Raw genomic sequence first — 16,266 nt, 5'->3', positions numbered from 1 at the left:
AGGTCAGACAAAGGTCATTTCACTTTCATTACTAAAATATAATTTACAATATGCCAGACCTAAACAAGTTTTAGCCTAAAGGATTTGTATAATACAAACCATCTGTTTCTCAACAATATAGCTAATTTCCTGCCATCGCCATACAGTCTACTGGCTGCCTGCTCAAATGGCTGCTATTATTATTATTATTATTGTTGTTGTTGTTTTTATTAGTACTATTATTATAGTTATTGTTGTTATTGTTATTATTATTATTTTTGTTGCAGTGATTGTCTGAAAGTCGTAAGTGGTCAATATGATTAGAATTCATTTATTCTAAAATGCCATTTCTTCATCATTTTTTAAAATGTCAGTTCTTCTGTATTGCCACTGTAAAGCTGCTGTTACGTGATTTCAGGAATACAAATGATAATTTTTACACTAACTTATGAAACATAGATCCCACACTCAGTAATCTTAAATTACTACCTATGGCTATACTGAGGACCCTAAATTAGTATGTTTGGGTCTAGGTGTTACAAGCACGAGTGGAAGTTAATGTCTGAGAATAATCCAGCTTCTTTATGGCCTAAGAGTGAATATATGCACCCAGAATAACAATAGAGTTTTAAAACACTTTGCCTTTCTCCTTTGACCACTATTTCATTTTTCCAGCTGACTCTGTCCTGCCTGGAAAATCCTGTTTGGATTGAACATTCCGTCAAGTGTGAGCAGAAATAGTCTCTACTGTGCATTGGAAGGTTAATAGCAAAGTCAAGGAAAAATTGGCTACAAGGACAGAATTTTTAAAATAAAAAAATATTCTCCTAAAACTTTAGGCCCTGGCCCAGAAAACGCTTCAGCATGTACTTACTTAAAGACTGTGAATTGCCTCAATTCCTGAAATTAGTCAGATTCAATTTTAAGCATATACGTGCCTGAGCCCAAGTATATAAATGCCTTTGCTGAAATGCTGATGGTTCCTGCATATATTTTGATCTAATACTTGCTACTTTTATCTGATCTTGTCTAGAGGGTAAAAAGTAATTCTGAATTTAGGTTTGGAGCATGGAGGGCAGAGATTAGGTAGCACTCAGCCCTGAGCTTTGCTGATGGTGGGATACTGGTGTCCCTCAGGCTGTCCCTGGCCCTGGGGCTGGTGCCGTCACACCAGTGCCAGCATCTCACAGGGCTGAGCAGGGTCGTTGCCAAACGGGTATGGAGCCCAGGGAACTCCTCTGCTGCCCGTTTGGCTCTCAGACATCCTGTGCAAAAAGATCTTTTACTTAAAACCACATTTTCAATCCTGTTTTTCTGACGTGGTTTTGCTGTCATTTCTTTAACAGAGTAAGGCTAAGGAGTTGCCCCTATCTGCTGTTCGTTTCATGGAAGAACTGGGTGAATGTGCTTTCGGCAAGATCTACAAGGGACATCTCTACCTCCCAGGCATGGATCACGCTCAGCTCGTTGCTATCAAGACACTAAAAGACTTTAACAACCCCCAGCAGTGGGCAGAGTTCCAGCAAGAAGCATCTCTCATGGCCGAGCTCCATCACCCTAACATTGTTTGCCTCTTAGGTGTTGTGACCCAGGAACAACCTGTCTGCATGCTTTTTGAGTACATGAACCAAGGAGACCTCCATGAGTTTCTCATCATGCGATCGCCGCATTCAGATGTGGGATGCAGCAGCGACGAGGATGGGACTGTAAAATCCAGCCTGGACCATGGGGATTTCCTGCATATCGCAGTCCAGATTGCCGCAGGGATGGAGTACTTGGCAAGTCATTTTTTCGTCCATAAAGATCTTGCTGCTCGTAACATTCTAATTGGAGAACAACTTCACGTGAAAATTTCGGACCTGGGACTTTCAAGAGAAATCTACTCGGCAGATTATTACAGAGTTCAAAACAAGTCTCTCTTGCCCATTCGCTGGATGCCACCAGAGGCAATTATGTATGGCAAGTTCTCTTCCGATTCAGATATTTGGTCATTTGGAGTTGTTTTGTGGGAAATATTCAGCTTTGGGCTGCAACCGTATTACGGATTTAGTAACCAAGAAGTCATAGAGATGATCAGGAAAAGACAACTGCTGCCATGCTCTGAAGACTGTCCTCCCAGAATGTATAGCCTGATGACAGAGTGCTGGCATGATCTGCCATCCCGGAGGCCACGATTCAAAGAAATCCATGCCAGGCTGCGCTCATGGGAGGGTCTTTCAAGTCACACTAGTTCTACTACCCCCTCCGGTGGGAACGCTACCACTCAAACGACTTCCCTCAGCGCAAGCCCAGTTAGCAACCTCAGCAATCCTAGGTACCCTAACTACATGTTTCCAGCACAAGGAATACCCCAAGGCCAAATCGCCGGGTTCATCGGACCGCCAATACCTCAAAACCAGCGATACATCCCGATCAATGGGTACCCGATTCCACCAGGATATGCTGCTTTCCCAGCTGCCCACTACCAACCGCAAGGGCCACCCAGGGTGATCCAGCACTGTCCTCCTCCAAAGAGTCGCTCTCCCAGCAGCGCCAGCGGATCCACTAGCACAGGTCACGTCACTAGCCTGCCATCTTCAGGATCCAACCAGGAAGCAAATATTCCTTTGCTATCTCATATGTCAATTCCTAGTCATCCGGGGGGAATCGGTATTACAGTTTTTGGAAATAAAACTCAAAAACCGTACAAAATTGACTCAAAGCAGTCTTCCCTATTAGGAGACTCCAGCATCCATGGACCGAATGAATCTATGATTTCAGCTGAATTGTAAATAAGTGAGGCCTTTGTAAATATAACTATTTACAACACAAACTAGAAAGTCGTAGAAAAGATTTATATTCAAATATTTTATTAAAGATTCTTCTGGTTGTTTAACAGACATTGCAGCAAGTATCTTCTGTGAAGTGTAACTGCTTAACAAGATGGGCAGACGCAACCAGGCAAAGATCGCTGTGGTATGGATACTCAGCTCTGTCAATGGACACGTTTCTTTTAAGTGCCACCGACAATTCAAAAGGGGGAAAGGAGATTTTTTTTTTTTTTTTTAACTAAAAACATTTTATCATATGTTTTTCACAGCTTTTTAAACCTCTGGTGTGGTTTAAATCACAGAAACTTTTTTATACTGAAAACATATTTTAATATTTGTCTCTTTTTTTGGGAGATGCAAATATTCAGAGATCTACTGGGTGTGCAATTTCAGTTCCAATAGCTCGTTAAACTATTTGTAAATTTTGCAGTCAAGGATTATGTCTCAAATATGTGATCTGAATAAATTTCTTCAGGTAGGATTTTGGTCTTTCGTTAAGTTGGGAGTCTGAGTTCAGATTCAGACCAAAAAAAGTCATTTATATGACAGCACAATAACTTGAGTTATCAACTTGCAGTCTACAAAAGTCACCTGCTGTTGGCTGCTAAAGATGGCTGGAGTTCTAAGAAATTGCCTTAAAGGAAATGAAATTAAAGTGTTTTAATTTCAGAACCTGAATCAACTTATTCAAAGATAACATTTCATAATCTAGTAGTTAAAGCAGAAATTTTATATCCTTTTGTTGCTATGCAACTGTGTAATGGAAAGGCTCCAAACCACAATTTTATATATGACAATCAGTTTTCCCAGGAATATTTATTGTTTCAGATCAATGTGTAATTTCAGTGACTATGACTCCAGGAACCCTGAAAAAGGGAAACTCACATTCCATCATGCAGCAAATCCATTGATAGCAATTTTGTCTAGCAATTCTAATAATGTGAATTAGTGTTAACTTTCAACTTAGAAATATGACATTTGTATATTTACTAAAAAAATCATTCAGGTATAAGCAATCTAGATTATTCATTTGAAACCACTTTTATGAGTTACAAAAGTGCTGTGTACATTACAGTTTTTCACAGACTTTTTTGTACTGAAAAGTATTTTTATTGTACACGGAACGAGAACAATCTTTTGCTCAGTTGACAATGTTGTATAATATGACTTTATTTTTACGTTTTTGCACAGAAGTGTGATAATGTTTTGTACAGCAGAAGTGAAAATACATCTCTGCGTTTTATATCTTGGTCTGTTTCTTTTTGCTTTTAACCTGATGTAGATGTTCTTGAAATATATTATGGTGATATTCAGCCACTACCTTATACAAATATTTTTCTTTGTTTTCACTGCATGCATTTAATCACTGTATTACTTGATGATTGATTTATTAATTATGGGCATTTCAATTAGGCAAGCATGAAAATGTAATAACAAAGGCTATTTTATAATTAAGATATGTGCATTTTTGTATTTCACATGCCAGAGATGATATTAAACACTGATTATTTTATGCTGCTGTTTATTAAAATGTTGTTTTAACATAAACATGTCGATATTTCCTCCACCTTGGTGTAAGATATTTGAAGTGCTTCTTAATTAACACAGCACTGAAATTGCTCACGCAGCTCAGGCAAGGAAGGAGTCTGCCGAAATGCTGCCTTGAACGGGACACGACAGTTTTGCAAATAACATTTGCAGGCACAGATTACTGAGGGGTAACGTACAGAGGCTTAAATGAATATGTGACTGTAAATATTTGCAGAGCGCACCAAAGAAGCAGGATGGCATCACTGCCCTGTGAGGATGATGCCGTCTTGGCTGTGATCTCACCGGCGCCGCTGAGCTCTGTACCGAGGGCCAGCATCGCCCTTTCAGCTCCTCACTGAGGTTTTGCGTCCTGCTGCATCGCCTGAGCTTTCACGGTACATTGTATTGCTGCAGCACCCGGAGCTGCCAAGCTTCCTCTCCATTGCACAGGCATGAAACTGTACTTGCAGATTAAGAACAGCCAGTAATCACATAGTAAGGACTTCTGTGACCTCTGAGATACTTTATGAACCTGAGATGTCAGCTTCCGTGTGGATTGAATTCACATCTGCATCAGTAATGAAAATACGGTATGTGTCAGCTAAAACTTAGTTTTGACTGAAGATTCAGATAATAATTAAAACTTACTAACTTCTGTATCTGTGTCAGGTTACCAGACTCAGATGCAAAAAATAACTTTTGATCAGAGGTGTTTTGCAGGAGTGGATGAGGTTTTGCTGTGAGCCGTAGCTATTAACATAACCAGAAGCTCGGGAGCTGCCCTCACACATGTACATGCACGGCTTTGCAGCGCTCGCTTGGCATCTCGTTCAACAGATGCCAACTGTATTGTCGTTCCCAAGTCATCTTTTCTCTCACCTGCTCCTGCATACTTTCTCCAGTGGTTGCATCAGTGCAAACAATTATTGCAACTTAAGCGTCAAACACACTGAGAAGGAAGAAGCCTTTTTTCCTGCTCATTTTTCCTATGGGATTTCTTCACTTAGACCATTTAAGGGCTTAAAATTTCAACAGTGCCAGTTCAAAGACAGTCTGCCGTTTCCTAAGTGTCTGGTTTCAGAACCGTAAGAAACTATATGCAGCCAAGCATGTCTGTGGCCCTTAGGTTATGCTGTTACTGCAAAATCTTCAGTAAAGAACATGCTGTCAATGAAGTCAATGCAGAAATAGGGGTATTTGTGCCAGGCTGGTACACAGACATTTGTGCAAAAACATGGCCAAAGAAGATGGTGAGATATCGTGATCCATGAGATCAAAGTATTTGCTCATTGCTGTCAAGCAACAGCCTTCAGAGTGCACGTGTGAAGAAAATGGAAGTTCTCTTCAGGAGGTTCTCTTTTCACCTGCACAGGCAGGCATGGAACCAGGCAAAGGCAGCCACAGAGCCAGCTCACGGGACATCGGACAAGTGATGCATGTCCCATCAGGTCACAGCTGAATGCATTGGGCGTAATGCCGTAATTCAGTTCAATTCTGTAAAGAGAAGCATGAACCACGCTCGAGTCAAACCGCCCTCCCATCAATACTACACAGGCTTGGCTCCCCCAGGACTGCCGTCTTACGCAGGTAAGCTTAGCTGTGAATTTGCATACTTAGCTTTGATCACCCTGATAGGAAAGCAGTAACCTAATACTTCATGGAGCAGCAATGGGAGTCATAAAACAGTCCCTCATACCCTTTGTGGTTTTACGTTAAAAAACCAGGAGCTATAGTGCGAGCCCCCTCACGGCTCAGTTTAGGGTTTTTCCTTTATTTGAAAGTAAGCTGGGTCCTTAGGGTTAAAATATTTTTAGACTCACAGATGTAAACCAGCACTGAACAATACACCTGAAAACGCTTGCAAAGACCTCTTCCTGCCCCTCTCCCGCTCAGCAGGCGAAGTTTGTGAACTGCGAGGCTGAAATCACAGTCTGGCTCACAGCCGGTGCATAGGGAACAAATGCTAACACAGAGAGGCAGGAATTCACTGGGGAGAGATTGGGGGGGGGGGGGGGGGGAGGGAGGGGAAGTCTTCTAAAAACCACTTAGATAATGCTGAAAATAAATGTTGCCAGAATTAAGGAATTACTCCTCAGGTGGGAATGCAAACATACAGATGAAGGCTATTTTCGTGGCAAACGAAGGAAAAGGGAATTTTCCAGATTCCTAATGCTACATGCTAGAATCATCATCCCTTCTTCCTTCAAAGAGATGGGGCAGCCAAGACTGTTGGAAATGCAGTAATGGATTGAGAAGCTCTAGAGGTTTGGAAATGAAACTCTGAATAAACACTGTTTAGTAAGCCTTCAGTCTGGAGAATCTCATTCCCTCCAGCTTAGCTTATATTTTTGTAAAAGAGAATAAATATTTGCTGATTTAAAGACCAAAATGCAGAGTCTGAAATGGAGATGTGTATCCTTTGTTCCCACAGAGGAGCGATTACAGTGGGTTTTGGCATTCTCTGGATTGAAAGCAGAAGGTAAAGCAGAGACAGAACTTGTGCAGAAATTTGGGCTGGAAAACTCAGAAACACCAGCATATGTTTATCTGGAGCGTGAGAAATTGTCAAAAAGGAATCTATTATTTGCTTTGCATGAATAAGGATCTCCAAGAAGGTTGCTTGGAAATACTCTTTACATTTGCTTGTTGTTCCAATACTGTTCTGTAACCTACATTCACCAGGAGGACTTTAAAATATCCACCTAACTCGAAACACTCCTGGCTACGAGGCAGGCGGTGCAAACACCCTCTCAAATACAAACACATGCTGTTCCCTGCGGACCCGCTTCTGCGGAATGAGTGCCTTCAACAGCTCTTGGCTCTAGTTACGGTGTTTATCAGCAGGTATTTGGCTTGTTGGCAGGATTCACTCTTTTCAGTATGTCCAAACCTTGCCTTTGCCCCCTCACAGAGTGGAGTTTCGCCAAAGGGCGCTGATTTTCTCCTGTTCCATACCACCAGGCCTAGGTTGGTCAAGGCAGGCCAGGCGCAGCTCAGGCTGGAAAGAGGAGCTACGCAGCCAGGGCTCCTTCCCAGAGGCGCTAAGCCACCCTCCGTCCTCGCACACCTTGTCACACCAGGTGTTCAGTACATTGGAGCACCAAGGTGGCTCTGACTTTATCATCTACCTTCTCCATGCAAGCATAAGGTACAATAACTGGTTATGAATTATATATATTAATTAGAAATTCATCAACACGGTAGAGCTGCAGGTAGGGAGGCAGAGGGCTGTCTTTGTGCAGCAAAGATGGTAATCTTGTAGGATGGCCAGTTCTGTGAAAAAAATTCTTACTGTTCCTTACAGCTTGGCATAAAACACTGAAAGCCAGAGCCTTTGCACTGAGTTTAGCGGTGCCTGAATTGGGCTCTCTGCCTGCTGGAGAGTCCTTGGCAGTTCCAACGAGCCTGGTGAAACCCCACACCTTCGGCCGTACCTGTGAGAAATCTGATTTCGCAGCACAAGCTCACAAACAGCTCTGGCACAGGCACAGAGCGTGCCATAAAGCAGGGTCCCAAGCCAGCAAAGAGAAACGTGAACATTTTTGTTGAAAAGAACAATTTTGTACAAAGGCTGACTTTGGTTCCAAAGTACTACAATAAACCAGAAAAGGTCAGTTTTTTATTTGCAGGAAAAATTACAGCCTCTTTACTGTATGTTACAGTATTTTAGCCAGTATTTCTTGAGAATATGAATTCATCATCATCCTGTGGTCAGGGAGTGGAACGAGCAGCCATGCTAAGCTGAACTTCACCACCTCTGGTTCGGCTGGAGAACCTCAGTGGAAAAACGAGGCAACTGGGCTTCTGCCTGGGCTAAGCTAATAGAGAGCAAATGCCTTTGGGAGAGGAAGCACTGGCTGCATTTTGGAAGAGCACCTCCTTTGTGTCTGTAAGATCTGCATGCTGATTCCTCAGTTCCCTTCCCCAGCTATCACAATGTCTTCGTGGTACGTAGCCTCACACCTTTGTCCCAGATATTTTTTTGGCTTGAGACAGAGCCAGCACATTCATTCCAGCAAAAAGACAGTAGCCAAGCGGTTCTCGGCTGTCAGGCTTGCAGAGCACGGCTAAACTGAGGAGGTCTGAGGGTGTTGGGACCAATCTTAAAGCATGCAGTCGCCCAAACCACATCCTTGAGTTCTGTGAGAGCATGCTTGCTTTTGGCTGCATCTTCAGCAGCAATGTTTTTTTGTGGCCCCAAGTCTGCTCTCCGTGGGCCTGAAAGCCTCTCTTAAAGATGTGATGTTCATGGAATCTGAGAAGCAATTTTTATCTTGCTGTGGGCTATCTTTTATAGGAGGAGAGAATATTGCCCCCAAGTCAGTCACTCTCTATCCCATCATATTTCTTCCTGTTTGATCTCTCAAAGATTAAAGATCACTATATTTGAGGACAGTTATATTGCTGAGGTAATATAAAATTATTAAAAACAGAGAGAGAGACAATATTGTGACTGCACATCAAAAGCTCTTTAAGACAAAGGAGGGAAAATTGACTTGAAACTGGAATTATTAGAAGCATCTGTGGTGGCCTCTATTTCCCATTTAACAGTGCAACACATTTTGGAACGGTGTCTAACTCTTTTGAACTGGCAACCTTGGTACTGCCTTGATTTTGTGATCTGTACCCTGACCCACGTGGTTTATCTGCTCCTGCGAGGGCAACAGCAGCTGCGTGTTAATGAGTTTTGACCTTAAGACGCAAAAGAACATTTTGCAATGCTGCAACCTACAGCCTGTATGAAGAAGTTGGGTTATTATTTTTTTTTTCTCATCTGAGGAATTTAAAACAAAGCAGAAATATCTATTAGATTCCTAAGAAGCACATGAGTTTTTAAACCACAGCTGGTGCTTGGAGTACGATGTGCCTATGTTTGTGTGTGTGCATACACGTAGCTGTACACACTCAGATGATTTTGGTAGGTATTTCCAGAATTTAAAAAACATCCAATAACAATTTAGAATAGTAACCAGTGGGAACTAGGATAATATTTATTTCCTGAGCACAAACAGAAGGAGCTGCCTTGGGCCGGTGCAGAGCCGTGGGAGGCGGAGGTGCTGCCATGGCTGGGTCCCTGCAGCAGCAGTGCCAGCTCGCCGGTGCTGGGCGCTCGCTCCGGGGCAGCCGTGGGGTGACTCAGCCGCTGGCCAGAGCCATGGGGAGAGTGAGCAAAACATCTCACCCTCGGAAAAAACACCCTTTAACGCGAGCTCACCTGCCTTCACACACACCTTCCTACATTTTAAGGCCAAAAGAAGCAGAAAAGGACAAGTGGTTTCTGAACACCGTATGTAGCCCTTCTTCCCCAAGCCCAAAGTGCTGCTTGAGGCAGAGTTTCTGCCTTTGGGCAGAGCTGGACAACACATGGCCGGTGCATCCCGTTAAATGGACGTGTTTTACTCGGCCCCTTGACCAGGCGTGAGTTACCTCACTCCGGGCACTAACGGCCTTTGTGCATCCTCTTCCTCGCTGCACAGGATGGCGAGGCCACCATCACACTCCCCAGGGGTACGGGCCCATGCTGGCACAGGTCCTGTGGAGCTGCGGAAGAGCGACAGTCCCTGCGGCACAGGGAAATGCTGCATCTGGGAAAATGCAGCCACCTGAGGGAAGCGGGGCGGCCGGGTGGAGGCGGTGGGGGCTGAGGTAGGAGCTGGGAGAGCAGGGAGGTGGCGAAGGGAGACAGGAGGGTGGGGGGATGGGGCGGTGGACTGCAGCGGCATGAACACCACAGCATGGCAGGTAGGAGGGGATGGGAAACAAAGGTGGGGGGCCTCTGCAACCAGGGAGGAGGGGGAAGACCCCCCATTCTGCAGAGCTGGGCCTGGTCAGGGGGAACATGGTGCACACGACCCCCCGAGCCCCCCTGGCAGCACCCCAGGGTGCGTTACCTCAGGGTGGCTATGGCAGTGGCACTGCCCGTGCCCCACACAGCCCTCAGATGAGCCTTGGCAGCTGCCAGGCCGGCTCCCATGCCCCCTGCCCAGCTCCCCGCAGGCCACCTCCACGCTGCCTCGGGCCAGTGGAATAACCCTGCCCGCACCCAGCCTTCCAGCAGACAGAACTAAACCACGCCAGTGAAGGCTGCCGCATGTGTTCTTTAAAAACTGCTGTCTCCAGTTTGCATTGGAATTACCCCAAATCATTATGCTGAAACAACGTAGCTTAAATAAACTTCACTGCACACCAAGCCCAGCTCATTCCCAGGTTCCACCGTGAGCTGTGGGACAGGTAACCAGCTGCCACCGGTGGCCCCATGGTGGCCCGGTGCCCACACGCACCGTCTTGCCTTGCCTCACAGGGCTACGAGGCACCAAGTGGGCTTAGCTCAGGAGACACCTTAGAAATGGTATTTGCTATTCTGTCGTTATGCTTCATCACCTATTTTCTTGCCTCTGAAATACTTCTGTGCACCAAAGAACTTGAATGCTTTAGAGATTTTTTTTAAAGGCAGACGAGGCGGTACAAAGGCTTGGCAGAAGCTCTGCTGAGCACCCCCCTGCTGAAGGCCAGGTTTCTGCTGGTACCACCAGCCCACCAGTTTGCATCTAAACCCCTGCAGCTCCGCCTCAGCCACTCCTCCGGTCAGTGCCTTACCTGGCTCTGCACACTTCAGGCTAAGCATGCCAGGTCCAGCACAGAAATCCTCCCATTCCCTGCAGGATCTATCAGGACTGCCAGGGTCTGGGCACTGGCTCAAACCACCACATTGCTGTAATTCCTCCTGCATCGTGCCACGATTCCTTGGGCCTGCTCTGGAAGCAGTATAGGAGGACGACTGCTGAGCAGCGTGAGCCCAACTGCTGTTTGCTGTCAATATGCTTTTCTGTGCGTTTGGGCAGCTGCTTTGTTGGATGGCCCTGGCTGCCTCAAAAAATATCTGTGCCAATGCAATAAGAACACTGGTAGACAAGGAGGAGGAAACGGAATAATTAGGTTTTTAACATGACTCCACACAGTGACACTGACTCCTGGAAGAAGAAGGGGATGCAGAACAGTAAGGACCTGAGTCAGAAGTACAGCTGTGGCCATGGAAGGTCGTACACTTACAGATCCGCACAGAGTTCACTGGGGAGCAGGAGCTACGTGGGTGCCTGCTCCTTGCTGAGAAATGGGCATCTTCTTCCTCTGGAAGGTCACTGCCTCTTCACCCTTGGCACTCTGCTGGCTGCTTGCAGAGCCCGATAATTCCAGTAACTTCTGTTAGGAGTTCAGGCTGCTCAGAGGGCAGCAGGTCCCAGGGGGAACTGCAAAACCCCGAGATCGAGTTGCCACGCTGAGGGTGGGTGGGATGCTGACTCTGTAAAACCATTAGTCCCAGATGTAAAGCAGTGTACGTGTCTTGTGTGCTAGCATTGCAAAGAGGTCAGATCCTGGCAAATAACTTAGAAGCACTAGAGAAGACACAAATAAACAGATGGTCTGGATGCTGTGTTATGGTATAGTGGGAAACAGTGCCAGAAATGGAATAATTATTCCAAAGTAGACTCACATAAGCTGTATCCTGAAAGAGGGATGTTTTTTCCCAAAGACAGTCAACATGAAATGGATTAGATATTGGATAAGAAAGTTAAAATTACTTCTGTATGTGGGCACAGATTAGTTTATGCTGAAAAAATCTCCGGTCCTAAGGAATCTAGCCTTCCTAAGTAGCCAAGCCATGACAATTGCACAAGAAGCCATAAATCTGGCATTTCCTAATTTCTGAGTGCTCAGCAATGCAGAATGAATAATATTCCTCTCAAACATCGCTTTGTAGGCAATTTCTTTGCAATATAATTTATGCATTTATTTTCTTATCTGGTGGTTAGTCTTGGTCCTGAAAATATGCAGACCACTATAAGAGCAGGATCAAGAATTAACACCACTATGGGTTTGTGTCACACCAAAGCTGCTGCTGCACGTGGTCCAAAAGCTGTCTAGGGTGCAAATGCCGGATCGCTCCATGCTGGTGCAGAAAGAAGAGTCGTGTGCTGTTTCTCCCATATTTTGCTGTTGCAGCGACTGGCAGGGATACGGGGAGAGCCTGGTTCGCATGCTATTGTTTTTCATCTTGCTGACTGTAAGGCAGTTGTGTTTGTTTACTGCTGGCTGCTTCAGGAGGGTTCATTCAGCTCCTGAAAATGATGCTGTTCCAAGTGACTTGTGCAGCGTGGCAGGAACCCAGATGACGGGAGCATCCAGTTCTCGGTTTGACCCTGCAGTGATTCACAACACTTAGGCTGTTGGTTGAACATGAGGCGGATGCTGTCAACCTAACAGCTCTTTGCAATGGAGGGGAGGAGGGTAGACTCACCAAACTGCTATGTCAATGACCATATAAACACACTGTTAAACAGAACCTCAGAGAGGAATGTGTGAATTCCTAAAAAATCAGAAAGAACGGAGGAGAATGGGGAAGATAACAGTCAGGGGTCATCTGGGTATGAGATATGCCATATCTCCCTCCAGGATAAGAAGCAGGGACACCTTCCAGGTAGGACTTGCTGCATACTGCTGTTCATTTTATCAGTGCATTTGTTATAAAAATATGCAGAGCTGAAATACAACAGGCTGGTTGGAACTGTCGAGCTGTTGTTCTAGCCTGGCCATTAAATGTCCAAAAGTCTTGGACAAAGACAGAAATTTTAACAGTTTTTGCCAGGACAGATTTTTTCAGGGCAGAAAAATGGGAGCATATCTGGAGAACCGTGCAAATAGTCCCATAGATAGGAAGTCTGGAGACAGGCTTTTGGGTCACTTAAAAATACAAGATACACAGGGCAAAGAGCTCTAGCTCCTTTAGAGCCTAGCAACACAGCTGTCCTATCTTAAAGCTATACAGCACCTAGATGTTTTCCCTTTGTGCCGTGGATCGGTGCTCTGGGAGGCCATGTATAGACTTCCTCGACAACCCTGAGAAGTGGAAAGAAAAGTAATGTTTTACTTGCTCTCCGGGTAAGGAAAAAGATGGAGGCTTACAGTGTTAGGTTGACAGCATCCACCTCATGTTCAACCGACAGCCTAAGTGTTGTGAATCACTGCAGGGTCAAACCGAGAACTGGATGCTTCCGTCATCTGGGTTCCTGCCACGCTGCACAAGTCCCTTGGAAAGCATTTTTTTTAGGAGCTGAATGAACCCTCATGAAGCAGCCAGCAGTAAACAATTTTATTCTCTGTTGGAAAATATTAGAATATGCTTTAGGTAGTAGTTGTGAATTTTAAAATACAAACTCCCAGATGACTCCTGAGCTGGGGTAAACAGGATCTGTTGGCCACTCCACAAACAGGAATAATTTCTTCCTCACTCCTGCATTTCTTCACCAGTGGCTCTTCTGGCAGCTCCTTAACTCTGATGAAAACAGATGATGAAATGAATGACCACAACTGGAGTTGTTACCAATGCTAATTTTTAGATAGACCAGGCTAACTGGTTCCTTTGATCTTTAGGATTTACACTCTTTTATCTTATGTAAGTCAACTCCTCAAGAGGCATGTGCCCACCCAGCACTTCAGAAAAATGCTTTAAAGCAGCTGATAATTTTACTTTTAAGTTTTCTGGACTGTCATATTGTCAATCTTGGTCAAGAGTGCTGGGATGAGTCTTAAGATCAGTGATAACCAAGTGTTGTTTCATTTTGCTACACAGGCCTCTATGCTTCAGATTTACTGCTCACTCTGGTTTTGTTGGTTTTGGGGTTTTTTTTAAAGACAAATTAATCCAGATTTTTTCTTGGAGCACTCTGCTGTTCTTTCTGTCCTCATTTCCAGCCTCACTGCTTGCCGTCACTTCAAGTGATACTGTACTCTCATAACTGACTATGTCCCCTAGGTGTATGCATGATTTTTCCAAACTTCATATTGATTATGAGTAAAACAAATGGTAAAGTCACATGCTATTTACAGCTGTCTGCTGGGATTTGTAAAAGAACGAAGGGGAAAGTTGAAAGGAGCAAGAAGATTGTGTCCTTCTTTTTTTTTTTTTAAATACCAAAATTAAAAGGCTACTATGATTATTCTGGCCGGAAAGCAACCAATTTAACAGAATAGACTCGTGTAATTTTACTAATTAAGTATGAAATCAGGGGGTTGACACTTATGCTTGTGTGAGACTTGTGTTTATGTTTCTTTAGATGATGCTTTCAAATCCAGTAAAATGCAGCAAACACAAACACAGCAGGAGGGGTAAAAAGCAATGGATCTTTGTATAGGCAAATGGCACTGCAGTGTGTTAGAAAGAGCCTGCACCCAGAAGATAACACTGTCTCTTTTTTTGTTATTATTCATAAATAAATGTTAAGTATTTTTTAAACTTTTAAAACCATTCTAAAACCTGCTTAACAAGTAAATTTGAGTGTTGATTTTAATGAACAAAAAGTAGTTTTGAAAGCAAACATGTGGCCTGATCTTGCGAATGGTGTAGCGGTGAATGAGCCCCAGCACGATCCATGGATTCATGCGTTCTTGGTGAGCACAGCTGAGATAAAACAGGGAGATGGGAAGTGCTGATATTTTCTCTCTGAGACACCAGCTGGTTTCCCTACCCTCCAGTCCAAGCACAGCACAGCCACTCAACAAGTATTGGCTTTAGTTCAAGGAAACAAACAGAAAACAAAACTCTGTCCATTCAAACCATCCAGTGAAATCAGCCAAAAACCCTCATTCAAGTCTCTTTCACCTCCTCTGCTCAGATATTTCTGGGATAGAGGAAAAACCCTTCATTTCCAAAGGAAGGTCCCTAAAAGTCCTCTGCCTCCAGAGAAGCCCAGATCTGTCATTCCTTCCTGGCTGGTCCTGAAATAAACCCTTTTTAGCCAGGAATCCTCTTCCCTAGCGATTCCCAGCAGCAGCATGCTGGCTCTCAATGCAGTGGGGCAAGTTCTCCTCCAGGCTTTTTAAAGGGTGGGTGTGGGCTGGTGAAGCCCAGGGGTTCTGTTTCACAGCAATCAGCTGCCAGAATGGATTGCCTGGAGGGGAGAACTTGTGGCAGAACTCTCAGTTTGCTCAGTAAGTGCCAGCAGGGAGAGGGAGGGTGCAGGTATGGATCCTGTAAATATTTTCCTACAGTGGCACAAAGTGTCCGGCGTCTGATGATGATAAAGAAGTTGCCATGAGCCTGAAGGCAGGCAAGCTGTGCTTTCAGGTGGCCATCAGGATCAAGGGTCAGCTGCCTCTCCACGTTCCTTCATTTCCCATAGCCTGTTATGCTGCATACAAGCAAGGATTGAGCCCAATCCCTATCCAAGTGCAGGCACAGCACCCTCGCCTATGCTATTCAAGATAGGGAAGGAGGGTAACTGTTTCCAAGTCAGCACAGCTCCCACTGAACAGTCAGTTCATGCCAGCAGGATCTAGACGAGCAATTTTTAAAAAGACCCTGTTTTCCATTGTAGAACTTCCTGATGTTGAGGACTGTTCTCTGAAGTTTTACCAGCCAGCTAAAGGGTCTTCTCTTGGCTTTGCCAGGTAACAAATTACAACAAACATTCTGCTTTCACTGCCACTCTTTTACAGAAAGCAACATAAGTCCAGGATGTTTGGGTCTGTATGCTAAAAACAGGAATTATTTTCTTTTTCCTGTTAGTGAATATTCTCAATTATTTAATTTCCTACGGAGACATTTGGCAAGCAGTTTCCTTCCCAGCTACTGCCAGCAACTCTTGTTCCTAAATGAAACAAGTTCTTGGCCTACAGGAGCACAGCCAGGAAATTTGTCATTGTTGGGCCAAGTGATATTTTTATTTGACCTAATCAATTACATTTATTTCAGGCAATACATATTTTAAGATCATTTATTATATTAATAAATAGCATAGAAAAACCAGTGAATTCACTCTAAGGAAAAAAAAAAAGTGGCTCATTTTTATGATGTATTTCTTTTTGTACTGCTAGGGTTGTACATGGCATCACTGTTGAAATATTTCTGAAGCTAACGTTCAAACTAGCAGATGGAGCCAGATTCTTTTTC

General features: G+C 44.3%; 1 protein-coding gene across 6 annotated transcripts in view; it reads left to right on the top strand.

The window, feature by feature from the left end:
* The window catches only part of ROR1 (receptor tyrosine kinase like orphan receptor 1), a 183,245-nt gene extending 167,622 nt beyond the window's left edge, over positions 1–15,623 (top strand). For 4 of the 6 annotated variants that reach the window (XM_080407254.1, XM_080407251.1, XM_080407252.1 and 1 more), the window contains one exon: positions 1,326–15,623. In XM_080407254.1, the coding sequence (XP_080263380.1) occupies positions 1,326–2,750 (1,425 nt within the window). In that variant the 3' untranslated portion in view covers positions 2,751–15,623. The remainder of the gene's footprint in view (positions 1–1,325) is intronic. The other 2 variants (XR_013931253.1, XR_013931254.1) reach the window with 2 other exon arrangements.
* The last annotated feature ends 643 nt before the right edge of the window (positions 15,624–16,266 follow it).

Source organism: Falco punctatus (genome assembly GCF_963210335.1).
Source record: "Falco punctatus genome assembly, chromosome: 11".
Classification (NCBI taxonomy): Eukaryota; Metazoa; Chordata; class Aves; order Falconiformes; family Falconidae; genus Falco; species Falco punctatus.
Note: the sequence above shows the minus strand (reverse complement) of the source record. Positions and strands in the feature narration are given on the sequence as shown.